At 51.8% G+C, this 26185-nt stretch overlaps 2 protein-coding genes across 6 annotated transcripts; one reads left to right on the top strand and one right to left on the bottom strand.

Moving 5' to 3' along the window:
* The first annotated feature begins 1366 nt into the window (after positions 1-1366).
* On the top strand, positions 1367-15841 carry GRHPR (glyoxylate and hydroxypyruvate reductase). Of its 4 annotated transcripts, XR_004626512.1 has the most exons (11): positions 1367-1515; positions 3150-3280; positions 4270-4342; positions 4870-4986; positions 6311-6399; positions 7566-7670; positions 8398-8533; positions 9895-10025; positions 11122-11432; positions 11861-12000; positions 15712-15838. XR_004626512.1 is itself a non-coding variant. In XM_011224569.3 (9 exons), exons 1-9 carry the CDS (start codon positions 1433-1435, stop codon positions 11241-11243), a joined length of 987 nt encoding a protein of 328 aa, XP_011222871.1. In that variant the 5' UTR covers positions 1367-1432; the 3' UTR covers positions 11244-11476. The 4 variants fall into 4 exon arrangements, 1 of the variants encoding a protein (XP_011222871.1); XR_004626513.1 differs by lacking the exon at positions 11861-12000 and having other exon boundaries at positions 15712-15841; XR_004626511.1 differs by lacking the exon at positions 15712-15838 and having other exon boundaries at positions 11861-12154.
* Positions 12303-25911, bottom strand: ZBTB5 (zinc finger and BTB domain containing 5). Of its 2 annotated transcripts, none has more exons than XM_011224570.3 (2): positions 25696-25911; positions 12303-16778 (listed from the first exon to the last, which is right to left on the bottom strand). In XM_011224570.3, exon 2 carries the CDS (start codon positions 16772-16774, stop codon positions 14741-14743), a length of 2034 nt encoding a protein of 677 aa, XP_011222872.1. In that variant the 5' UTR covers positions 16775-16778; positions 25696-25911; the 3' UTR covers positions 12303-14740. The 2 variants fall into 2 exon arrangements, with proteins under 2 accessions (XP_011222872.1, XP_019654900.1); XM_019799341.2 differs by lacking the exon at positions 25696-25911 and adding an exon at positions 24329-25608.
* Positions 25912-26185: the final 274 nt, after the last annotated feature.

Here is a 26185-nt window from a genome sequence, read left to right on the forward strand (position 1 = left end):
AGCCTGAGCTCCTCACCCCCCCTCCACAGCCTCAGCTCTCGATGGGCACCTACCGTGGCCCGGGGCCCGCGCAAACGTTGCTGGTTTAATCATCACAATAACTCTGAAAGGTAAGTGTTCCTTACCCCATTTTGTAGCTGAAGAACTGAGGCTTAGAAAGATGATGTGAACTGACCAAGAGGACTGCTCGTAAGTGGCAGAGCTGAGGTTCAGACCCAGGTACATCGGATTGCAAAGCCCAGGTCTACCCGTGACTCCACATGGCCCTATCTAGCACGCGACCCTGGCCCTATGCGTGACCTCCCTCCAGCCGGCCAGCAGCTGTCCAGCATGCCAAGTGGCCCACAACCAATTAAACCCCCCCTACAGCTGTGGGTTTCATATGGGGGAATTGCACCTGATCCTAAAGGGGCCATGCCTGGGTTCAGACTGCCCTGGTGCAGCCTCCTGAGTATATAAGGTGGAGGCCTGACTCAGAGCCCTGTCTGTGACCAAAGGCCCCTACCGGGAACAGTGTGACCATAATGGAACAGACCTAGCAAGGACCATTAGGGCGCTGAGGCCCTAGGAATTAGGATGGTGCCTGACTGCATCTCCCCTCTCCAGACACAGACACACTCCGACAGCTACAGGCATCCTGACAGCCGTCCACCCACACTCACACAGGACTCTCCTGGATGCCCCTTTACCCACCCCAACTCCAACTCCAGACACACCTGCCAGTCCTTGAGCGACTTCGGCAGTGAGTGCTCAGAGGGAGGCCCTGGGGGCCAAGGCTCAAGGCCCCCCATTAAATGCCCCAGTTCCATGAGGGCTTGGTCACCCGCACACAGCTTCACGAGGCATACACCTGGGGGCTCCACAGCTACACCCCACAAAAAGTCACATTGTCACTGCCACTCCCTGAACATACACAGTCCCCGCTCCTCGACGCCCACAGGCTCCCTCTCCCCGCCCCCCACACCCCCCTTATTTTCCCCGCTCTCTACCGCCCTTCCCCCTCCCCGCTCCTTCCCCGCCCCTGCAGCCTTTGGCTTCCCCGCCCGCCCACCTCCGGCCCCGCCCCTTCCGAGGCCCCGCCCCGCCTCCCGTCGCGCCCCGCTTCCGTCTGGCGGTCCGGGTCAGTGTCCTGCGGCTGCCAGGTGCATGAGGCCGGTGAGAGTCATGAAGGTGTTCATTACCCGCAGGATCCCCCCCGAGGGCTGGGCCGCGCTCACCCGGGCCGCAGAGTAAGAGCCCCGCACCCCCGCGGCACGCAGAGTTCCCGGGCCGGGGTCGGGGCTGGGGGTGGTGTNCCTTCCCCGCCCCTGCAGCCTTTGGCTTCCCCGCCCGCCCACCTCCGGCCCCGCCCCTTCCGAGGCCCCGCCCCGCCTCCCGTCGCGCCCCGCTTCCGTCTGGCGGTCCGGGTCAGTGTCCTGCGGCTGCCAGGTGCATGAGGCCGGTGAGAGTCATGAAGGTGTTCATTACCCGCAGGATCCCCCCCGAGGGCTGGGCCGCGCTCACCCGGGCCGCAGAGTAAGAGCCCCGCACCCCCGCGGCACGCAGAGTTCCCGGGCCGGGGTCGGGGCTGGGGGTGGTGTCGGGGAAGGGGCTGCGGAGCCCGGGCCCTGCCGTGGATCTCAGGCACCCCGCACACGGGGTGACTCAGCGTCTCCAGGCGGGCTGGGGGCGGCCTCCTTACACCCCACTTATTTTTGGTGGGGAGGGCCGGACGGTGCAGGGGCCGGAGGGAGCCGGGATCCTGCGCTTGCGTCTTGGCCGGCCTTGGCAACCTGTGCCCGGCCTGGCCGGTCGTAGAGTTTTGGGAGGCTTAAAGAAAGTTGTCTGCGGCCTAGCCTTGTCCAGGCCTGTTGCAGTGACGCCGGGACCCTCAACTCTGCTGGCACGTGCAGTGTGGGTGAAGGGAAAGGCCTGGGGAGAGGGGAGGCAGCCGGTGACGCGATATCCAGGCTGTTAATCCTTTACCCTAGAGGTCACTATTGGCGGGGTCAGGGACCTCTGCAGTTACTGGCCGGGTCCCTTTGGACAGTTGCCACGGGCCTCTCGTGACCCTTAAATTGAAGATTGCATGCCAGTTTTTCAGGTACTTCACAGACATAAACTCTTAATCCTTGCAATGCTGTGAAGTTGGTACTATAATTCCCACTTTACAGATGAACAAACGGAGAGGTTAAGTGCCTGGCCCAAAGTCACAGCTGCGGTGTGGCAGAGCTGGGATTTGAACTCAGCTCGGTCTGACTGCAGCAGGAGCACTGTGTTATCCAGGTCTGTGCTGCCAAGGTCTGGCAGGGAGAAGGTGGAAGCCAGGCTCAGAAACCAGTGGCATGCGAAAATGAGATTCGTTTGTTTTGTTCAGTGCAACAAAACCTTTGCTGAGGACCTGCCAGGTTGCACGCACTGAGGAGGAAGGGGGAGGCAGAAGCAGCAACCAGGGTTATGGCAGGGGCTCCTGCAGCTGTAGCACGGAGTGCCGTGCCCATGGAAAGGAGGACAAAGGGTAGCATGTGCCAGGCTCTTGGTCGGCCAGGCGCTGCAGCAGGGTGTTCTGGGAGGGGCTGGCCGCCTTCCTGTGTCTTGCCATACGTGACGGGGGCACTGAATTAAATGGCAAGGACTGGGAGGCTGGGCAGCACCACTGGGAACACTCACTGTTCTCGAGCTGTGGTGGAAGTGTGCCCTAAGACCCCTCCACGTTGCATTGCTTTGGTCTTGTCTCCTGGTAGAGTGCAAGTAGGAGTGACTCCCTCGCATGGGCTCCCAGGACGGGACAGGCAAGCCTCCTCTGGTGCAGGAACTGCCCACCTCCCCCCACTGGCCATGAGGCCTCCTGGGAGGGTGATAAAGTTCTTCCTTGCTTTGAGCTGAGAGCTGTCCCTGTGCCTTTCTCCTTTGAGTCCAGGCTCTTGTCAGGCCTTGGTGACCTCCACTCTGTGATAGCCCTTTACCCTCAGCCAGCCTCTCGGGACAGTTCTGAGGCTGCCCGTGCCTGACCCCGACTCCTTGGCCAGCCCCAGGCAACCTGAGGCCAGAGCAAGCAGAAGGCAGTGTTTCTCACTTTGAGAGGGAGGTACAGTCCCAGGGGGCCTTTGGCAGCCTGGGGGCATCTGTGGAGCTCCCCGGCTTCTGAGTGGGCTTTCTGTGGTCTTCAGCTGTGAGGTGGAGCACTGGGATTCCGATGAGCCAATCCCTGCCAAGGAGCTGGAGCGAGGTGTGGCGGGGGCCCACGGCCTGCTTTGCCTCCTCTCTGATCGGGTGGACAAGAGGCTCCTGGATGCTGCAGGTGTGTGCACTGGGCAGGGCTGGGGAGGATTCCGAGGGGGTCTTGGCCCCGTAGGGCACCTCAGTCTGCTGCGGCTGGCTCTCCACACGGGTCTGCAGTGACCTGAGTCCTGAAGGCATTCGCTGCTGTATGAGGCCAGAGGGAGCAGTTGTGTGCAGCTCCCTCCGGCACAGGCATTGCTCCTCTCCTGGCTGTGAATCCCTGCAGGGAGGCCATAGGAGGGCAAAGACCGGTGTGGAGGGAGCGGGTATGAGGGCGAGCACCCGAGTCCCTGGGCCCTCATCTAGCCCTGCCACAGCCTTGCTTTGTGACCTCGAGAAAGGCCCTGTCCCTTCTGGGCTCGTTTGTATCATGTAGGAGGGCCCATCTCAGTGCCAAGCACCAGCAGGCACCCAGGATGTGTTAGCCCCAGCCATGGGTCTCAGCCCTGGGCCAGGGTACATGTCACCCAAGGTTGTTTTGAGGAAAGATTCAGACTTAGAGGCTGCCGGATGGGGAGGGGCCCTCATGAATCAGTGCCGAGCCCATCCATGCCCCAGCCTTGGCCCTGGAGCTTTCTAGTGCCCTGCCCCATAGAGAGGGTCTCATCCCAGCCGTAGTGTGGGACACATCTCAGTGTGTCCACAGCAGGGCCCCAGGTGCAGTCAAAGGAGACTGGAGGCTTCACTGAGGGAACAGTCCCATGGGTAAGAGTGGAGGCCTGAGTGTCAGAGACCCCAAGGCGAACCCCAGCTCTGCCACTCGGCAGCTTGTGACTGGGGCCGGCCACTTCACCTCCCTCAGCCACAGAGTCGCACACGGAGGAGTCAAGTCGGATTGTCGGGTCTGTCAGGTACAGTTGTTCAGGATTCTAGCTGAGGAACAGAGGTGTTGGCCTTTCCTCTTATTCTCAGAAAATTATAATAAGCACATGGCCCCATGATGTCCCCAGTGGGGTGGGTTGGAATCCCACGAGGAAAGATACAAACAATGCTTTTTCTGCATAACAGGAGCCAATCTTAAAGTCATCAGCACCATGTCTGTGGGCGTTGACCACTTGGCTTTGGAGGAGATCAAAAAGCGGTAAAAGCAGCTTGCGCTCTGGAAAGGGCCTGGGGTGAGGGCTGACCCCCCGAGCGGGAAAGGGAGCTGAGTATTTATTTGCTCATAACCCCCTCCACCCTTCAGTGAGACTGTGAGGGGGCTGACCATTCATGCGTCCACATGAGCACAGGGCAGTTACGACAGGCCCTGACAGTCAGAAACTGTGGGTAACTACATCTGGGTAGCACCCTTTCCTATTAGCCTGCTTGCTGACCCTCACCACAACTCCTTGAAGTAGGAAAGCCTAGTATTATTATTATTTCCCTCGTTAGATGAGATTCAGAAAGCTCGAGTAGTTATTTGCCCCAGACTTGGGGCATCTTCGTGTCCTTCGCCAAGTGGGAGATAAGCGAACCAGGAAGGAGGGCTGACCGTTCCTGTGTGCTCCTTTACAACTCGGAGCTTCCCAGTGGGCAGTGCAAAGAGGGAGCAGAGGAGATGTCCCAGAGGTAGAAATTGGTGAAGGTGCCTGAGGCCTGTGTTGTCACCAGATCTTTGCTTCCTAGCGGCATCCGTGTGGGCTACACCCCAGATGTCCTGACAGACGCCACGGCAGAACTCGCCATGTCCCTGTTGCTCACCACCTGTCGCCGCTTGCCAGAAGCCATCGAGGAGGTGAAGAAGTGAGTGAACCCCTGACAGGAAAGTTGGCCCTGCTCAGCAGCTGGTTCCTGAGCCCCCAGGGTCCCCCTGGCCCGGATGTGATCCCTGTCCCCAGGAGTGCCCCATCCAGTGAGCAGGGACCGACTCAGCCAGACTACTGAGGGGCAGGGCAGAGCTGAAGAGAAATGTGGGGAGTCGTGGCTTTGAGGGGAAATCGTGAGAGAGGAGGATAGGGAGGGGCGGACCAATCCCGCCTGGTTGGCAAGGAAGTGGGGGCCGGAGTGTGGATCGGAGGCTCCCCGCAAGAAGCAGCAGGGGGGCCTCCTCTTGAGCACACAGGGGACACAGGTCCACCATCCTTGCTCAGGATGCAGGAATCCCAGCAGCTCGGAAACCCGAAGGTGGTTTCATAAATTTCTTGGTAGCAAAACCCGACTGGAAATAACAGGAGGCTATTTATGATCTTTATTTTTCTCACTCTGTGTGAATATTCATGTTTTGCTGCAGATACACGGGTGTTTGATAACAGGTCCCACTCCAGATGCTGCTGGGGGCGTTACGTAGAATAGAGAATAAGCACCAAACCACCTTTCTAAAATCTGAAATTGAAAAACCTGGTCTGAGGGGTTTGGGTCTGGGTGTCCTGCCCCAGTGTAACCAGGGTTTGGGTCTGGGTGTCAGGGTTAGGGAAGGCACTGTGGCTGCAGGGAGGCTGGTAGACTTGCCAGTGCAGGCCCTCGGGGTTCGTGGACCGGGAGCTGGGGCCCCGGGGTGGGGCTGGGGCCGAGGCCGAAGCTGAGGGCAGCACGGGGCGGATGAGACACAGGGCCGCACGTCCCGCTCGCCCTCCTGGCCGGGGAGTCGGCACCCTTCTCAGAGGTGGCTCAAGGCAGGCTCCATCCGTCTGTCCAACCAGGACAATGGGTTGGGCCTATGGCTTTACTTTGTGTTGCTTCCCTGGGGCACTGGGAATAGTGGTTTTGGAATCCCAGATCCCAGGTTTGCAGCCTGCTGCTCCCACCTCTGCCCTGGCTGGATGTGACCTCAGGCAGGGCACCCTTTCTGGTCTTGGTTTCCCCATCTGCAAAATGGGATGAGAACTTCTGAGGCCCCTCCCAGCCCTCGGAGTCTTGTCGTCCAGTGGTTTTAAAGGAAGAGTCATTCCAGATGCTCACCCACAGCGCTCAGTGGCTCATGCTACGGGCTGGCCTTTGAGCTGGAGAGCAGGGTCTTCCACGCCTTGGACCACAGCTCCTGCCTGGGGGTTCTGGGTCTGTGCGTTCACAGAGAGCGCTCATCTTTGCCCGAGGCCGGGGCTCTTACCCACCTCTCCCCTCCCCACAGCGGTGGCTGGACCTCATGGAAACCCCTGTGGATGTGTGGCTATGGACTCACGGGGAGCACCGTCGGCATTATCGGGCTGGGGCGCATAGGTGAGGCCCCCACCCTCCCGCTGGCCCGCCCCAGCAACCTTGGCTTCGTCTGAGTCTCTGGTGCCCGGTGTCTGGGTGTGGACCATCCTTTGGAGAGAGTGGCCACCACTGGCTGTTCCCAGTGCACTTTGCATGCAGTAGGGACATCTAATGGACAGACCCAGCTTCAGAAAGACACAGGCAAAAATAAAAAAATAAATGAAAACAGGAGATCCTTAAGAACTTGCTAGGTGACAGAAGCAAGTTGAAGAGAGGACTGTTTATGGTTGTGGCTCCATACAGAACAGATGAGAGCGGCGGTGGCTGGGTTGGGGCCTTGGGGAGGGGCTTCCTGTGGGACAGCTAATGCTCCCCCAGGCCTGCCGGAAGGCATTTGACTCGTAAAGCTTCCACTCAGGAACCAGAGGGTCCAGGGGGCAGAGCATACGTGTGATTCTGCAGATGGGGTGAGGCTGTTTTTCTCCCGGGGGCCCCTGCTTGGAGAAGTCTGGCAGAAAGGCTTGAGCTCAGCCAGGCAGCTGTCCGTGGGTCTCCGGCATCTACCCGGTCCAGAGGTGAGGGTCAGGATGGAGAGGACGGACAGTCTGGCCAGCTAGCAGTGCCTCTCACACCGGGGAGTTGCTTGGAGTAACCCACCAGCTTTGGGGCACGTTCTGATTCTGAAAATCCAGCAACCCAAGCCTGTCTCTGGAGCAGCACATGTGAAAATGTGTTAAAAGATTTGGGGTGAGTTAGCAGTTTGGCCAGGCCACCGAAAAGTCCTAAGAGGTCTTGGGCTGCATTAATAAAAGCAGAGGGTCCAGAAGGAGGAAGGGGACTGCTTGGTCAGACTGCTGCTGGGATGCCAGCCCCAGTTCTCAGGGATGGTAAACAAATGGCCCTCAAGGTGCCCAGGACCATGTGAGGACAGCATAAGCCAGTCACAGCCACAGAAGAGCTGTGGTGCTGCCTCCAGGTCTCTGAAAGGCTGTCACATGGCCCCCCAAGGGCAGTGTGGGCTGGTGGGGGGCTGGTTACACTGGGGCAGAACCAATTACAGTTGGAAGTATGCTGATGAAAGGACCTCCCCCACCCCCACCCCAGGGGCTCCCTGTCCCTGGAGCTACTGGGTGCTGCTCCTGCCCTCTGAGGGGTTGGGGACAAGCCAGGACTCTCTTTGCCTCCAGGCCAGGCCATTGCTCAGCGTCTGAAGCCGTTTGGCGTCCAGAGATTTCTGTACACAGGGCGCCAGCCCAGGCCTCAGGAAGCTGCAGAATTCCAGGCAGAGTTTGGTAAGTGAAACCGTGATTTCTGCAGGAGCCCCGTCTGCACTCGGTGAGAGGGGTCTCTGAATTTCTGTAGCGGCAGCATTTCAGGCAGGTGCGTCTGAGCCTGTGGCGTCCCTCAGGTACTAGCTAAGCCACCTGCCCCTGGGTGCAGGCGCCCAGCTGGAGAGCACAGCGACGTACCCAGGCCACACGGTGAGTTCTCTTCATGCCCGAGAGCTCTCCAGGCTTCCTCTCTCAGAGTTCCTTGTCACCACCGTCCATGCCTGGGCAGAGCAGCAGGGATGGTGACAGATGTAAGGAACTGCTGGGAGACTTGACTCCCAGTTTCCCTAATAAACTGGTGAGCACTGTCCCCCAGCCTAGTGTCCGTGGATCAGCCCTCTAGCAAGGTGCACGGTGTCCTGAGCAGAGGGCAGCTGGATTTTAGCTATTCCTCACCCCCTTGGCACATTGGGCCCTGAAGGTGGTGACCTTGAACAGCCTGCCCCTCTCTGGCCTTGGTTTCCCCATGTGTGAGACCAGGGGGCTGGATGAACGATGTAGTACCTGAGGACCCCAGGAGCAGCTGTCAACTTTGTACGGTTATCAGAGGTATACAGTAGACATGAAGCCTTCAGGAAGCATCTCAGGAGTTTCCAGCTTGGCAGGAGGAGGCAAGGGTCTGGTCTCCCATCCTTTTGCGGTCTCCATCCTGGGACTTGGCGTCTCACGGAGCCCTGCCCTTTCCCAGTGTCCACCCCCAAGCTGGCCGCCGAGTCTGATTTCATCATCGTGGCCTGCTCCTTAACACCTGCAACCAAGGGGCTCTGCAACAAGGACTTCTTCCAGCAGATGAAGCACACGGCTGTGTTTGTCAACATCAGCAGGTACGCTGGGGCCTGGGGCCGCCCAAGCTCCCTGGGGCACCGAGAACGTCTAGAGAGGGGCTGTCCCTGCCTCTGTGATCCAGGGCTTTCCTGCCTTGGGTTGTCCATGAGACCTTGGGCGGAGCTTACCACTCCCTAAGCCAACCCACCAGTGAGCCCCAGCTCAGAAGTACAGTAAAGGCCACAGGAGAGTGCCCCAGGCTGGGAGGAGGAGCCGTCAGAGCAGGCCTGGCCTGTCTGGTTCCCAGCAGCTCCGGCAAGCCGTTGCTCAGGGCTAGGCCCGTGGCAGAGTTGTTCAGGGAGTGGAGGCGTGATAGCAGCGAGTTACCAGGTAACCTTGGGCAGCCAGTTCTCTACTGCAGAGGGTTGGGTGCAACGATCTTAACAGCCCTTCAGAAGCTGACTTCCCATAACACTGAGCCTGGGTCTGTCTGTCTGAGTTAGTGACAGCTTGAACCGTGGTGCTTCTGGAAAGAGAGACCCAAACCCAACTTGTCTCGGTTTCTCAGTGTCCCCAGGGTGGCTTCAGCCCCTGGGCATGTTACAGAGGCAGACCACTCCAGTCCCTGCCTGCATGGGGCCCTTTGAACCTGCTTAAATCAGTGTGGAGGCAAGTAAAGGCAAAGGAGGGGATTTCATGGGGTCCCCCTCAGGTCTCTCCACTCCAGAGGCCCCTGTAATTATTAATGTTTAGCCACAAAGGAGTGACCTGGATGAGGAGTAAAACGTGCGGGAGCGCAGGGCTCGTGCTGAGGGCCGACAGCTTCTCAGCTTCCGTGTTTGGAGCACCTGCAGGACCCGGTTCCGGGCGAGGCACGGTGCATTGTTGCCTACTGCACGAGTATGAGTTCGGGTGCAGCATCCAGTCTCGAGCCAGTCATTTCTTTCCTTCAGGGTCTCAGTCACAGGAGGGAGGGCTGCTCACGCACATGGACGTAGTTAGGTGTATCCCACGTTCGGCCTGCGCCCAACAGCGTGATGCCGCGGTTCTCAGCATGTTCTCGGGCAGACCCCCCCCGGATGGGGCCCCACACAGATGCAGATCGTGGGCCCTGTTCCTGCACTAGGGGGTCGGTAAGCTCTAATCCTCCCGGCATGCCTGGGAGTTGGGTGTATTCTCCCCGTCTTACAGAGGAAGGTGATGCACTTGCCCAAGGTCCCTCAGCTAGAGTGGTGGGGCTGGGCTTCTCAGCGTACTGTACGGACTTACTGTAGAGAAGCGCTTCTCAGGCTTACGCTTTAAAAGTCGGTGCCAAGTGTGCCTGGGCCATGGGGAAATCCAGTCCGTGGGTTGGTCTGCCGTACAGGCGGCCTGGTTGGAGGGAGCTTGGGGGCATCCGTGGCACCACTGTCCTTCCCAGGGGAGACGTGGTGAACCAGGACGACCTGTACCAGGCCTTGGCTAGCGGGCAGATTGCAGCTGCTGGACTGGATGTGACGACCCCGGAACCACTGCCTACAGACCACCCTCTCCTGACCTTGAAGAACTGTGGTGAGAACTGCGGTTTCCCATGCAGTCGCTGGGCCCGCGGGAGTTAGAGGTGGTCCGGGGGTACCGGGTGCAAAGCTACGGTGAGCAGTACCGAGCACAGGGGGACACGCCTGGGACCATACGTGTTGATGCTGTTAGTGACGCTGGCACATCACGATGCAGTTGGGGGGCGTCCCAAGCTGCGGGGCCTAGGACCGCACTTTGGGAAGCGCTCAGCGGTTGCTTCTCAGCCTCCCCAGTTACTTCGTACCTGGTTAACAGCTCTTTATGTTAAGTTCTGTCTGTCCAGGTCACTGGTGTGCTTCTGTCTCCAGACTCCTACGTAACTGTAGGGTCTGAGCCAGTCCCTGTCCTTTATGTACATTGTGGGATGGAAACCCACAGAGAAGGTCCTTAGCTGCCTTCCCCACAGGGATTGCCCCCATTATTGTAGCCCTTGGAAACTGCACTGTCCCCACCATCCACACCAGGCTGAAAGGAGGAACACTGGCTGTCACGTCTGGGCTGTTGCCCACAATGGGGAAAACCGTCCCATCCCCGCAGTCCTGGCAGCTCAGCTCAGTGCCCTGGATACTGCTTTCGAAAGGCGTCCTTTGGGGACAAGTGACCTTACTTGCTCTGCAGTGGGGCTGGAGGGAGCTGGTCTGTCCGCCGTTGAGTCTTAGAGTTATTGGTGTGGATCGGAAGCCCTGTGGCACCGCTTTCAGGGGCACAGGGTGGGTGATCAGCACTGAAACTTCAAGGCTGAACTGGCTCCTGGTTTCACCATCTGACATCTGCAGGGCTGTGTCTGGACAGGCTCCGAGACCCCTTCTGGGCTCGACATCCTTGTATTTAGGATCCGTATCTCTTGCTACCCTTGCATCTGGGTTTCAGTAGCCTCGAGTCCCGATACCGTTCCCCTGACACTCAGCCCCACAGGAGTGGAGCGCGTAAGGACAGTAGGCAAATCAAAGACAAATGATAGGATGGCAAATCAAAGAATACTAAGGCAGGTTCTCTTTATTCTTCTCACTGCAACCCCTGGTCAGGAAAACAGGGTCCACTTTAAGGCTCCTGAAACACCCTTACCTCCCTCTCCTCCTCCTTTTTCCAGTGATTCTGCCCCACATTGGCAGCGCCACCTACGGAACCCGAAACACCATGTCCTTGTTGGCAGCTAACAACTTGCTGGCCGGCCTGCGAGGGGAGCCGATGCCCAGCGAACTCAAGCTGTAGCCAGACAGGATAAGCTGAGGGTCAGGAGCCCACCGTGCCACTGCAGCCTGTCAGTGAGCACCGGCTTGATTTGGACCCACAGGACGGGAGCCAAGGAAAAAAGTCTGATCTGTTCTGATCCCGCAGAAGGAAGACTGGTGCTGATACACGGGCTTGCCACTTCTGTGGTTGGAAACGTCTGAGCCAAAAGTATGTGATCCTATTAAATAATTCTGAGACTGTGTGGGCCTGTACCTGGGAGCAGCTAACAAGGGCATCTGCTTACCTTTCTCAAATCAGGGCATCTAGTGGCCTTTGGGTTCTGCTCTGCCCCCAGCCCTCACCCCCAGCAGGTGAACTATTAGAACCTGTCCAAACCACCTTACCCCTCAACTCCTCCTCAACTCCTTCACTTGTCCCTCACGGGGATGGGACAGCCATAGCCCAGGGTGACCATGGCACTTAAATCTGCTACCTAGACCATCAGATTAAATATACGTGGCAAAGAGAACCAGGTAAGGTCACAGTACTGTTATTGTTTTGGTCAAGAATAATTGGAGGTAGGTGAATTTAATTTTCATTTTAAAATCTGTTTCAGCACCTTCACACTTTGCTCCCTTGTCCATCCCCTCCGCCAGCCCTGCCCCCCAGGTGGATGCCCTTGTTCTGATCACCACCTCCCATTGCCAAAGCCCTGCTCCTGGCGAGGGAATCAGGTTCCAGCTCTTCCCCGCGGCCAAGCCTGGCCAGCAGATGGAGCTCTCACCCCGGCAGGCAGGTAAGGGAGCAGCAGAGAGCGCAGGATCGAGCAGGCTAAGAGGGCTGGGTGTGCTGAGAACAAAACCTCACACAGGTCTTCGGCTCAGAGACAGAAAGAGTGCAGGGAGAGCAGAGGGACTGAACTGAGGGCAGTGACAATAATTGTGACTGACAGCATTAAGAGTATTCTGGAGGAGATGTGATCTTTTTTTAAAAAGTACTGGTCAAAGCAGGGTTAGGGAAAGCCATACTACTTCCCTTTTTTCTTTCAACCTTAATAACCTGAGCGAAGAAAAGAGAACACATATTTAGTTAGAGGCATGAATGTGACAAATTTTTTATTTCAAAATCTCAAATTGTGACCAGCATAGCACCACTGACATGGGTGCCCTGACAGAACTTTATGATTTGATCACCAGAAATGATTATGCCAAGCTATTATTAAGGCTAACCAATCAAAATTCAGGTACCCAAAACCAGTTCTAATTCAGGTAGAAACTACAGATCACAGGAACCCGGAGACTGGTTTTGCAGGGAAGCTCTGAATTATTTTTAAGTTCTATAGCATGTATGAGGACACTGGCCCAAAAGCTTGCTTCTCACATGTAGAAACCGATGACTAAGAGGTAGATGAGAGACTCCAGATGCCATCTAGCAGCGGAGAGGCAGGGCTCCAGGCGCTGTGTCAGAGATAGGCCCTAACGCAAAGTCCACTTAAGGCTGAGCTGAGGTGAGGCGCGGCCTCCTGGCACCTCCCTCTCCAGATGGCAGGGGAGGGAAGCTACCCCTGCTCTTCCCATCGCCACTGGCTCCTCTCCCTGGGCCCAGGCAGGGCCTCTCTTGTGCTCCACCTTGACCCACCTGCCTCCCCAGGTTAATCTCCCCACAAGACACTGGTCCCCACATCAAGTAGAGGGGTAGGTGAAGAGCCCCCTCACATCCAGTCAGAACACGACTCTAACAACGGCCGCACGCACGACCGCATTTCACACGTGATCCCATATCCTCCAGCGGTCTCTTTCCCGTGTCTGCTGGAAAGGAGAGGAATCACAGAAGTTTCCTTTTTGGCTTTCCTCCCTATGAATCAGTTCATGGGAGATGCTTAGCCTGACATGGGCAATGTGAGTTTATCCACAGACAGATGTGTAACTGTACACACTAGATTAAGGGGAGAAGACACATGCTGATTGTTTTAGGCTACACGTACTTAGCTTTCTAAACAGTTCTAAGAAAGAACCGAAGGACTTCTTTCGATTACACACAATGGTTTGGTGTCTCTGAAAGAGCTGTATAAAAAATGAACTCATGTTCACGCATGAATTAGGCTGACTTCATGAGCTCTCCAGAGACCTGTCCCCCTGGATGCACGCGAGCCCAGGCTCGGCCTCGCACAGGTGCCGCCCGCAGCCCTGATGGTGCAGGTGCGGCTGGAGAAGCGAGGCGGGGGCCCATGGAGGCCCGGGCAGTGCCCGACTGTCTCCTCCAACAGTCTCGGGCGCTCCTGGGTGACTTCCATACTCTGGGCGGCCCAACTCTCTTATAAAGTCTGGAAAATATTTATCTGGGAACACTGCTACTGCGTTTGGATTTTAAACAATCTGAAACATTCAGTCTTGGATTGGGGCAACAACGATAAAAGCTCAGGGTCTAGACTTTAAAACTTTAGTATAGTATATAAAAGCCATAAGCCCACGGTGGAGAGGGGTTAGCGTCATTTTTGGTTAGTTTGCAACAAAAACAGTAATGCAGGCCTGGACAAGATGCCATGAAGGGCAGGAGTGCGGAGAAGCAAAGCGGAGAGCCGGCCTGTCACTGATGAGATGCGTCAGGCTGGACGGGCCCCCAAAGCCTGGATGCAGCAAAGGGTGAACGCACCATGAAAGATCCCACAAAACAGGACTCCACATCATTAGAACAAAGACAAACACTAGCTCTTCTGACTTCCAAACATGGAACTGTAACATATGTAATACAAGTTGGGTAAAATACTGCTAAAACAGCACGTACAGAAACAACACCTTACTTGCCACTCCCTACGTACATACTCCATTTACAACTGTGTTTTTAAAACCAGGAAAAATTGTGAAAACATCTATCCAGCAGTGATGTTTTCGAAAGTATGTACACCTAACAGTCCGGAGAATGCTCGCTCTGGACCCAGTGTCAGCACCATCAGAGTGCAGCGTCTGTGACTGCAGTTGAGACAAAAATTAAAAATACAGTACTTTCTGAGGCCTAGGACTAGCTCATGATACACTTTAAAGCATCTGTGGCGGACAGGCCTGTCCTCGAGGGCCTTCCTTTCAGACAGGCACAAGCTCGCCACGGGTTACGCGTAAGTGCGTTTTGCATCACCGTACAGGTATATAACATTCCCTTCAGAGGATATAGGAAATTTACTTAAATGCTTCACAGAGTTTTACAAAAATTGCTAAAAAAATTTTTTTTGCGCTCCAGTTTTTAATTTTTAAATGGGCCACTTTTAACGCCATTGATTACAAACTACTTTCTGACTGCTTTACTCAACCCTAAGGAAGAACTCGGTTTCAGGGATCGCGTCCCTCCAAACGTGTGCGTCTCACTCAGAAACGCAGCAGCACAAGTGCTACGCATATTAATTATCCACTTACTAGTCATTGGAATTTGCACGAGCCATGGGGGGGCGCTGAAGCCGCAAGCCCCGTGGCACGAACCACCAACCAGGAGAGCTGTTTGCTCCAGCCCGACTGCTGGCATCGGCACGACTGGACAGGCCGGGGTTAGAGCAAAGTGCTCGGAAGGTTGCTGCTCTGCCAGCGCAGGCACGTGGTCTTCGAGTGTTTATACAGGTGGCTGGACTGACTGAACCTCTTGCCGCACTTGAGGCAGGCGTAGGGTTTTTCACCTGTGTGAACTCGGATGTGCTTCTTGCAATCTGTCAAGGTCAGAAAAGTCTTGCAGCAGATCTTGCAGGCGTACTTGCGAGCCCCCTCTACAACCAAGACGTTGTGCTCTGATAAGGCCTTCTTGCACTTGGACAGGACATCAGCAGATGCCCTGGTCAACTGCGGGGGGCCCGGCTGCGAAGGATGGCCATTTTCAAATGAGGATGTGGCCGCATTCATCATTAGCTGGGAGCTGGCAGAGTTTTCTGGGATCTGTGAGCTCCTGACAGAAGTTACAACTGGCATTTTGGGAGCTATGCGTCGGTAGTATGGAAAGTTACTGGCTCCTCCCCTCGGGGAGCCCATCATGACCCTGGAGAAGGAGGAGTGGAGGCCCAAACCGGACCTGGAAAAGTCCATCCCAAACTGTTCTCCTCCTTGGTAGCCTGAAGTCTGCACACACGGCAGGCCCATCACTTCTTGCAAAGGCCTGACGAAATGCGAGTCTGCAGGCTCACTGAACGGATTCTCCACATGAGAGCCAGGGGCCGAGGAGGGCCCGCCCGCAGGCCCAGCCTCTGGACTCAACAAATAAGGGGTCTCCCCCTCCAGCCTACAGTCACTAGTAGTGTTTGGGATATTATCATCATTGTTCTGATTTGCACTAAAGTTACTCCCTCTGCTCTTGTTAAGAAAATTTGAAATGCTAAAAGTGGATTTATGTTCTAGGTTATTTGTGACTTCCAAAATATGGATGTCACCTACCCTGTCAGTGCTAGACTGGGGATCTGAGAAACTCCGATCGCTACTTTCAGGGCTGAGGTCTATCTTCTCAGCACTGACCACAACCCCTTCCACTTCCACAGATTCGCTGCCTTCTGCTTGTGAGGTCACGTCGCTCACTTCATCCTGAGGCTCAGGAGAGCTCAGGGGCTCAGACTTCACCACCACCCTCATGTGTTCCTTCTCTCCAAGGCCAACCTCGGGGTTTTCACACTGAAAACCACTTTTCTCAGCTGCAGCTTCCTGCTCAAAACTAGTCTCCACCTGAGTTGCACGGGAGGCCATGGACAACTGGGCCATGTTGCCGGCAGTATTGTCAGACTGGCTGGGCACCTGCGCGTCTTCTTGAGCACCAAAAGACTGCTCAAACATGATGGCACTGTCTTCCTGGTTGTCAGTCATTCCGTCAGCCTTAGGGTTATCCACGATTTTCAGGGAATCGGGTGAAAAGAACTCCTCCCGAGAATGAACCCCTGCTGGCCCGTTCTCCGGCGTGACATCAGCAATGGCGGACTCGTCCATGGTGGGCCGGAGGCGCTGTCTGGCCCGCTCCTCTGCTGACTGCTTGCGCTTGTGAAGGCGTCTCATGGGGAAGGCTGTCCGCTGGTCCAGGTTACTGCGCATGGAGGAGCTCATGGGGGCTGGCTGCTCCTCGCCACTCTGGCCGGAACTGAGCGCTGAGCTCACGATGCTTAGCCCCAGCTGCTGGAGCATAAAGGAGCGCTGCATGCGGGCGCTCTGCTCCTGGGCGCGCTCGCTGGGGGGGGACATGGGCAGCGTCCTTGTCGTTAAGTAATGTTTACATGCCTTAACCACAGAGTTCAAATGCAGGTGAGAGGCTGCCAATAAGACATCCATAACATTGCTCTCCCCCAGCATGAGGGTGGAGGTGTACATCATGTCAATCAGTGCGGCGAAGGCCTCCGCTGTCACCACCTCGCTATCCAGCTGGATCATGTTCATGGTCTGATCTCCCTCTGCCACTGAGAACAGGGCTCGGAAATGCGTGCTGCATGCTGCCAGTACCGAGCGGTGGGCTTTAAAATGTCTGTTCCCCACGACAATGACACAATCACAGAGCTGCCCGTGAAGTCTCTGGTAGTTCAGCTGCTGGAAGATCTGTTCAAAGTGTCCAGGGAAATCCATGATCCTATAGAAAAAACAAAGAAAGGAAGTGTCAAGACTTAGAAAAGCTGAAGTCCAAGTCAGAGCACAGAGGGTGTGATGAAAAGAGATGTGGACAGCCAAGCTTGGACCTTTTAAAGCTTCTGATATTTCTGATGATGGGCACACAGACTAAAAACCTGTCAAATAAGGAGCAAATGCCAATTCAGCTAACAATCCTGGAAGCATGGACATATGTGGGATCAGCTACTGGCTGTTTATGGGCTCCCCTTCACTCTTTGCAGGACCCACTTTTAACACTTAGGACGCATGTTAGAAAAGACCAACGTGTAAGTGGAGGAATAGCTATCCCATAGAAGTGAATCAGAATTCTGCATTCCCTAAGGACACTGAATAAGCTCCATGAAATTCCAGTCTTTTGGCAACCTTAAGAGTGAGAGGGGCAGATCAGTATTAGCGGGTAAGATTTCCAGTTACAGATGATGGTAGACTGAACACATGCATTTACCCCCATTAAAAGGAGACTATAGTTTTTGGATTTGCTGTTGTTTAAAAGGTATAATCCCACAAGGGAAAGAAGAATGGGAGAGAAGTATCAGTAGCATTTTGGAAGCTGGTGAGCAGGTAAATGAATGAGTCCTAACAGACTCAGCTAGAGCTAAACCCTAACCTGGCAGTGGATAAAACCACCTGACTTACGTAGAAGCCCCCTACCTACCCAAAGGCTCGGGAACTGGCTGCAGAAGTGCCAGGGGAAGCAGACTGAAGGTGAGGCCAAGAAAGGAGGACCGGATGGAAGTCTGTTTAATAAAAAAATCATCTACTGGAAGCTCTAGAAGAGCTCTTATATGCTTGCCCCCCCCCGACTATGTTAGGGAAGTGAAGAAGAAGGGTTTTTTTCTGTCTTACTTATATAGTGACAGGCTAGTTGATTTATCCTCCTAACCGATTATACATAGTGTGGGCTGAGATCATTCACAAACAGGAAGTCAGGGTGTATTAGAAAAGGAGAAAGATAGCCAGAGAGCCAGTGATACTGTATGATACACTAGGCAACAAAGTGATCTGGTCAGTATAAGGACAGCCCACGCCTAATTTATATTTCATGTTCTTTATAAAAACTAGTCACTTGAAATAAGGCAATGTGTAAAGCAGATTGTATTTTCCAAGACGGCTGGCCACATGAAGATTGCCCATCCTGCGTGCTAACAATGTGACACTGACACTCCTTATCCAGAGATGGGGTCTGTATTCATTCCCCTTGAAGCCAGGCTATGACTATGGCAGCAATTACACTGTTTTTCTTCCACTCCCGCTGACTTGGGAGTTGGGTCATAAAAGGCAACAGAGCTTTTGCCAGCTCTTTCTGGCTTGCTCTTGGAACCCAGCCACCATGCTACGAGGAAGCCTAGCCGAAGTGTAGCTGACAGCCAGCACTCACTCCCAGACACAAGCATGCCTTCAAGGTGAATTCAGCCCCAGCATGGTCTGACTTCAACCCCATGACAGACCCTAAGAGAGAATCATCTAGCTGAGCCCAGTCAACCCCTAGAACTGTTAGAGGTAGTAATAAAATGATTTTTGTTTCAAGCCATTAAATTTGCAAGTGATTTGTTACATAGCAACAAAAAACTGGAACAATGTAAAACTTAACATTTCCTCACAAATCAACATTTAAATACTATCTCCAAGAGACACTTTTTTTTTTTTTTTTGGTCTCCCCTACTTTAGGGGAAATCACTTTTCATCCATTCTTAGTGCTTGTGGTGCAGATTAGACTGCCCTAAACGTCTGAGTTCCAGGAGGGGACAAATAATCCAGGGAGATCTGGCCCCAAGACTCCAGTGACTGTTTCAGAGATGGGTATACGACCCAAGCGGCACCAGTTAGAGTCTGCCCTGGGATTCTCTTCACCCAGCTTGCAAGCTATAAGGTAGATGTAAGTCTAGCACTGATGGTGGCCATTTTTGTCTGTCTGAGGAGGCGGCCAACACAAAAGAAAGCAATACCCCAAAAACAATGTCCTGATGACAGCAAGACCCTGGGATCCAGCCATGACTATAGGTGGCATCACCCTAGGACTTCCTATTTCATGAGCCAATGAATTCCCCTTTTATCTTAACCTGGTTTATGTGAGATCTGTCACAAAGCCAAACATAAGGTTTAAAACATAATTTCAAGAAAACCTAAATAACATGGCTATCTTAAAACCTTTGTGGATCTAGAAGGCGTATTTTTTAAAAATTCAGTTAGTTTGGGAGATATAATTTGTTACTCTCAGCTCTGATGGAAAAGAATCATGAACAAGATCATGTTTATTCAACACTCCTGAGCAACTGTAGCAAACTGGGAAGTCCAACGTGTCCAACGTAAAAGCGATAAAAAGAGCTCATGCTGGAAAGATAAGTGTTTTACCAAAAGCTGATGTCTAAAGCCTTCAAGCCAAGGAAAAAAGTTTCAGGTCTCTTTAAAAGATTTCAAAATGTGACAATATGAATCTAAATAGTTGAGGAGATACAGCAAGTAATCTAGTATGTCTACCAATATATAACTGTCTGACTCACGGCGAGTGTGCACTACAAGGCTTGTTACCTGGAGGAACACATTTTTAGTAATTTCCAAACTAAATATAATTAAGAAAATACACTTATACCACTGCTCATTATATTAACATGAATAATCAAGAGCTGTTTTCTCAATAGATTTACTTTCCTAATAATGCTTTACTTAGACTAATAAAAAAGTTCATTTGTGTTCTAGGAGAACAAACCAATTATAGCACATTTTAAACTATTTGACTTATATATTGGCCTACCCACATGCTTTTCAATAATATACTGACTTCAGAAGGAAAAGCACACCGATACTCAAATACCATCTCACACCATATCACGTGATTAGCTCCGTGTGTGCCAGGAGGACCTGCAGAGTGGCCACCTGCAGGAAGTGTCTGAACAGTCTAAGGAATTCTTAACATTCAATAACCCTAATCTCGGTAAGACCCTAGCAGAAAACAATAACTAAAAAGAACTCTTCCTCCACTTTTAGAGATGATACAGACAAAAGTAAATTAAGTGAACAAAAAGGCAAGGTCCCAGACAAGCAGTCTAGGACTTCTGACAGGGCTCCAAGTCCTGGAGTCCTTGAATGTTCACGCATTGCTCTGATTTGACTAAGTGGACACAGGGAACGGCCAGGAGTAGGTTGGCACACAGGTGCCCAGCGGCAACCCCAGAACTCGATCCGTCAGCGTTGACTAATTTTATAATCTCTCTCTCTCTGCTCTGTCAGGGCTGGCTCAGAAACTGGACAAATCAGGTCTAGTAAAAAGGGACTCTATCCATGGCTAAAAAGTGAGCATGACCGGGGAACTCAAGCTAGAGCCCGATGCCTTACCATCTCCCCCTATCCTCCAACTCTCCCTGCTCTGCCACCTTGTTTTCCAGTTCAAAATACCTGGGGATTAGCTGACCTAGAACTTCATGATTCCGTTTGAATAAGAAAAGGTATTAGTGCCCTACTTATATTCCTAATGCAAACTCAAAATGCTATTTCTACTAAAACAGCTTTTTTGAGGGCAGGGACTGCATTTTCTCTCTCCCTCCCAAAGTGCCTGATAATAGAGCTCAGTAAATTATTTGCTGAATGAGCGCTGACAGTATACAGATGAAATACAACACCGTTATTACCCAACAGTCATTTTCCTGAGAGTCCCAACTATCTCTAAAATCAGCCAAAACCCAGAAAGTCTCAGAATATCCAAAATAAAGATCAAAGCCTACGTATGAAAGATTTCCTCATAGGAAAGTCCCTCAAGCACTCACACAGCCTTTTGTTTTAAACAAACAAAATTCAAGTCTTTCTAGTTTCCTAACTGATTGAAGATGAGCAACAGCAATTCTAGAATGAGGGCAAGAGGCGGCTGTGCATTGACAGCTGCAAAACAAATAAAACAGCTGACCCACTAAGGGAGAAAAGAGGCCCAGCAACTTGGGAGCCACGGACTGGAGGGGCTATACAACCCCAGAGATCGCAACAGCCCACGAAGGCGCTTGTGTATTTGGTATACAAATTCATTTATCCAATGTTTGGAAGTGCTTGGTTGGTTCAAGGTTAAGTGCTGTGGAACAGAGACTGATATGGTATAGTCCTAGCTGTCACAGGTGCTTAGGACAAACATGACATATACAAATAACTGTATTACCAAGTGGAGAGCGCTAAGTGCCACCTAAGAGATGAAGTGTGCTTGGTGGCTCAGAGAAGGCAAAGGTTATTTCCAGCTTCTTGGTGGCCCGGACAACAGAGCTAGTACAAGTTTGCATTTGGATTAAATGAGATGTAAAATACATTCCATGCAGAGGTAAAAGTGGGGAGAGGTTTGAGGTGGGGGAGGTAGTGTATCTACTCTGGCTGGAGAGCAGGTAAGGCTAGAAAGGCAGGTACTGGATAGCGAATGCGCGCATCGGGCATTAATGATCACCACGCAGCATCAGAAAAGTTAACAAAGAGGCATATCATTTTCAACTAAAGACTATCATCACTTGCCAGGTAACTTTTGTAAAAAATATTTGAATTCTATTTCTGACAGCTTGAGGACAGTATCAGTCAGGGTTCCCGGTCGCAGCAACAGAAACTGTTTCTAGCTAACCTAAGCATAAAAGCAAGCTGCTGGAAGAACTGATGGGAGTTCTGGACACCGGAGCTTGAACTGGGCAGCAGGAACAGTCTGTCCAGAATGCTGTCTCTGTGTGTGCTGGACACAGCCATTCTACAAGAATGCTGACACTACAGGGGACTGAATCTCCCCTTCCCTTCATTATTGTTAGTTTCAATTCTTGAATTCATGTCTTTTTTAATATTAGATGAGATGAAATGGAAAGTACGTAAACTTGAAGTAACTGTGCTGCATGCTAAAAGGCAATGTTGTCGCAAGGACAAATCCTTGTGCAATTTTGAGTTGTAAGCTGAGCTAATTGCCTTTTTCATGGAATATCACTATAACTTGGAAGAACAATGACAAACTATGGTTATTCAGACCTTACTTGCCAGACATTGTCTTGAAGATGAATGAAATGAGCCTGTCACTTCAGGGAAAATAACTTACAGTATTTGTTGCCTATGATAAAATTTGAGCTTTCAGGTAAAAATTGGAATTTTGTAAAATATGTATATGTCACTGTGAGTTTCACAGCTTCCCAGTGCTCAAACCCGATGAGATCATTGGTGATATTAATGGAATGTGATTTTTTAAATATTATAAATGTGTCAGCATTTGGAAGATCTGCATAACCCACTGAATCAGTATGTTCCAAATGTGATGTTAGAAAATAAGTTATGGATAAAAAAATTCAAAGTGCAAGATACAAACTAATGTATTTCAATGAAACAGAATAGGAAAAGTTTGGGGCGCCGGGGTAGTGCAGTCGTTAAGCGTCTGCCTTCGGCTCAGGGCGTGATCCTGGCGTTCCGGGATCGAGCCCCACATCGGGCTCCCTGCTCTGCTGGGAGCCTGCTTCTTCCTCTCCCACTCCCCTGCTGTGTTCCCTCTCTCGCTGGCTGTCTATCTCTGTCACATAAATAAATAAAATCTTTAAAAAAAAAAGAATAGGAAAAGTTTGTTGACATGGTTTCAGATTACACATTGCAACTGACCAACCACTTAAAATACCATTTGCTGAGCTCTGTTACAGTATCAGAAATGAATATCCAAAGTTATTTGAAAAAGCTACTAAAATACTCTTCCCTTTTCCAAGTACATATTTGAGTGACTCTGGATTTTTCTTGGTATACTTTTATCAAGATTGTATCTCAACAAATTGAATACAAAAGCAGGTATGAGAATCCACCTATCTTCTATTAAACTAGACATTAAAGAAATTTTCAAAGAAATGTAAATCAATACCATTCTGAGCATCCTGGTTGGTGCCCAGATCTTGGTTTCAAATACCATTTTCTAACAAAAGGAACCTAGTGCTCTTTGGAGAAATGGCTGATTCTAGAACTGGGGATGAAAATATACAAGATAAGCCTGCAGTATCTTACAGTGTCAGGAAGTAAGGAAATGCTTCACACAAACAAACATGAAAATGGGAGTATGTGAAAGGGACATGGGACCCAACAGGGAAAAAGAGCGCCCAAAGGCCAACACTGGAACAATCTGAGCAAAAAGATAGATAAAATAGTATTGGATTATACCCCAAATATATAAAATAAATATCCATAGATCTATACTGATATAGATTGCTTGCATAAATAAATGGGAGAGAAGAGTCAAATATCCTGTGCAGAAAAATTCCGAGTAAATTATGTAGATACTCTAGCCTCAAAGAGATGGAGCGTAACTCGCCGCTCCTTGACGTGAGCTGTGCATAGTGACTTCCTTCCAGCATACAGCACAATATGCCCATTATATTACAACAAATCAGTACTCCAAAACAATTCCGAATCTGTTGGAGCTGTCAGAAAAATAAATCAAAGCTTTTAGCAAATATATGTATAACTAATCAAATGAAAGGCACCCCCAAAATTGGACCTTGAGATGAAAAGCCACTATTCAGTGATGAAAATGATGAAAACAACTCTAAGAGCAGCAGTTCACTCCGAAACAGCTGGTCTTTTAGCATATGAGAAGTTCACTTCATACTAAGACAAAAGGTGCAGTGTAGTGTTACATTCCAGCCCACCTGCTACACTAACAAAATTTGGCTCCTACTATTCAATGTCCATATTTGAGAAATGCTAAGTACAGTAAAAGAGAAATATATGCTTAAAACTGACATAGGAGAAAAGTATTTGTTCACAACAAATTTATATTTAAAAAAAAAAAGTTGAAAGCTAACACAGACTCAATATCTTAAATTTTTCTTTTCCCTTTCCAAGGAGAAATTGAGGCTGATTCAAGATTCTGTGTCAGCACTATAGCAAGCTTTGTCTCACCGAACATAAGATATTTTTAAGTCTTACCCCCACCGAAGAATTCCAATTCAATATAATTCATGTTAAGTACTTTATTTTTTTTTATATTTTTAATTTTATTATTATTTTTTAGGGGAGGGAAAGGCAGAGGGAGAGAGAGAATCTTAAGCAGGCTCCCTGCCCAGCACAGAGCCCCACTCAGGCCTCAATCTCACAACCCTGAGATCATGACCTGAGCCAAAATCAAGAGTTGGACAATTAACTGAGCCACCCAGGTGCCCCAATGCTAAGTACTTTAATATTAAAACATTTGCATGCATTTTGTATTGAAGTAATTTTTTTAAATGACTTCAACTTCTTGTGACAGTCTTTCAACAAAGTCTCTTTCGAGAGCAGTGACCTCTAAATGTAGGAAAACACCCTACTCTAAGATGCTTTTCTTCCAAATCTTATCACATTCAGAATTTTGTTAGAGGTACCACAATTGACCAGAATACAGCTTGCCAGCATCCCCAGCTAACTACATTTTTAACACAATTCTTAGAACAAAAAAGGCAAATCAAAAAACAAGTTGACTTCAGAACTCTTTAAAAAAGTCCTGGATCACTTATTCAGCAAAACACAAGGGCCCCGAACAGGTCCCCAACCAGTTTGTCTTACCTGGCAGGTCACCACGCTGGCTGTGGTGGCCAGGCCAATCTTCTCAAGTTTGCTGGAATTTCCAGCGGGGGTTAAAGCAATAGCAGCAGGCCTTCCCTTGCTTTAAGGACTGTTCTCTAGAACTTTCTTCTCTCCACACCTGGTCTCTTCCCCCCACCTCTGCTCTTTCAGCTTGCTGCCAACCACCCTCATCTTGGAAATCACAAGACTTTAGCAAATGAAAAGTTCTCCAGAAGACGAGACAGCCAGCACACCTTTTTAAGGATCTAAGGCACAAGTGTCCGTACAAGGATAGCAAATCATCAATGACTAAGGCACAGCATTCTCTTCAACCTCTAAAGATCCCAGTATCTTCTACGTACTACAACCAAAAGTATATGAATGTACTTTGGGAAAAGTTTTGTTTCAAATCTTGAAGGTGAAGGGTTCCTTCTACTCATTCAAATTAACCAGAACCGGAGCATATCACTTAGTAATCAAGACTTTACTGTAAGTCTTTTCCGTAAAAATTTTCCTCCGAATGAACATTTAGGATTTGTCTCCTATAAAGAACTTAAATTCTTACTGTGCCTCCACCAGGAGAGAATGCAGACTGACTTTATAACAACCTCTTTCTTTTCTTTTTTTTGGAAAGAGAAAAAACTGACCTTCCATCCCCCCTTAATTCACTGCCTGATGTTAACATTTACGTACAAATCTGTCCTCCAAACAAGGGGAAGAGGGGGCACGACTGTTCTTACCACTGCAACCCCCACAGCTCCTAGCACGAAGCCTGGAGAAAACGGACATTCAGTAAATGCCCAGAAACAGTTTCGTCCTCAGATCACAAGCTGGGGCATTCCAAAAGACTGGCTCCACCCCTCCAGGGTCAACCTCCGGTCCCCGATTCCAGACCGCCTCGGCCTTGCTCGGGGGAAAGGAAACCTCGACGCTCACAGACCCACGAAGAGGGCAACGAAGCCACCAGACCCCATCCCGTAGGGCGGCAGATCCTCTGTTAACTCGCCAGCCTGTAGGTCCTGGGCCTTTCCCACCCCATCCCAGCAACCAACGGCGCCTGCCCGCGGATCCGTGAGGGCAAAAGCCCCCGCCCCACCCGGCAGACAGCCTGGCGTCGGGATCTGGGGGACGCCTGCGCAGAAGAACCCGCCTCCCGCCCGCCTGGCCCCTCGGCTCCGAAGGGTAACAATACCCCTTCAGAAAGAGTGGCAGGGTAGGCGGGGGTCACCAGTACGCGTCTGCGCGCGCCCCAACGCCGAGGCGCGAGCCGGCTCGCGCCGCCCGCCTAGCTCTCCTGGAGCTCAACGGTCTCCACGTGAGCGCGCCCGCGCGCTCCACCACCGCTGGTGCTGACAGGGTCGCCTCACCTGAGCCGGGCTCCGCCCCCCTGCTCGCTGGAGGAGGCGGTGACCCTTCTCCGATCCGGCCTGACAGTGTCGGAGGAGGCGGGAACGTCCAGGCCGGCGTCTCCGCGATGAGATTTCCTCCCCCTTCCGCCCACCCCGCCTCTCGTCCCCCAGCTCCTTCAGCCCGTTCGCCGCCGCACTCTGAGAACACCGCGGCGGCGGCCGACAGTAAACGGAAGTGACGCCCGCTAGAGAGCCTACTCCGCTCCATTCCTCCTCCCTCCGCACGAGCTGCAACCAATGAGAAGGGGAGGGGGCGGGGCCGGGGCAGAAGGACAGCCAGCCGGCGCGCGGAGTCCGGAGGAATTTACTCGGCTCCCCGGAACGCCGACCAATCGACGGCCCCAGGAGCTCGCTGTGTTTACTACCGACCGAATCCGTGAGCGCTGTGACCAATCACCGTTTGCCTTACAACACGTAAAACTGTTATCAAACGCCTTTTAAGGCGGGA

Source organism: Ailuropoda melanoleuca, chromosome 7 (genome assembly GCF_002007445.2).
Source record: "Ailuropoda melanoleuca isolate Jingjing chromosome 7, ASM200744v2, whole genome shotgun sequence".
Taxonomy (NCBI): domain Eukaryota; kingdom Metazoa; phylum Chordata; class Mammalia; order Carnivora; family Ursidae; genus Ailuropoda; species Ailuropoda melanoleuca.

Bases quoted from the DNA above. Each gene is read 5' to 3' on its own strand.
- GRHPR (XM_011224569.3), top strand. From the start codon at position 1,433: ATGAGGCCGGTGAGAGTCATGAAGGTGTTCATTACCCGCAGGATCCCC. The intron at 3,281-4,269 runs GTGTGTGCACTG...TCTGCATAACAG, and splicing joins GAGGCTCCTGGATGCTGCAG to GAGCCAATCTTAAAGTCATC. The intron at 8,534-9,894 runs GTACGCTGGGGC...TGTCCTTCCCAG, and splicing joins GTGTTTGTCAACATCAGCAG to GGGAGACGTGGTGAACCAGG.
- ZBTB5 (XM_011224570.3), bottom strand. From the start codon at position 16,774: ATGGATTTCCCTGGACACTTTGAACAGATCTTCCAGCAGCTGAACTAC.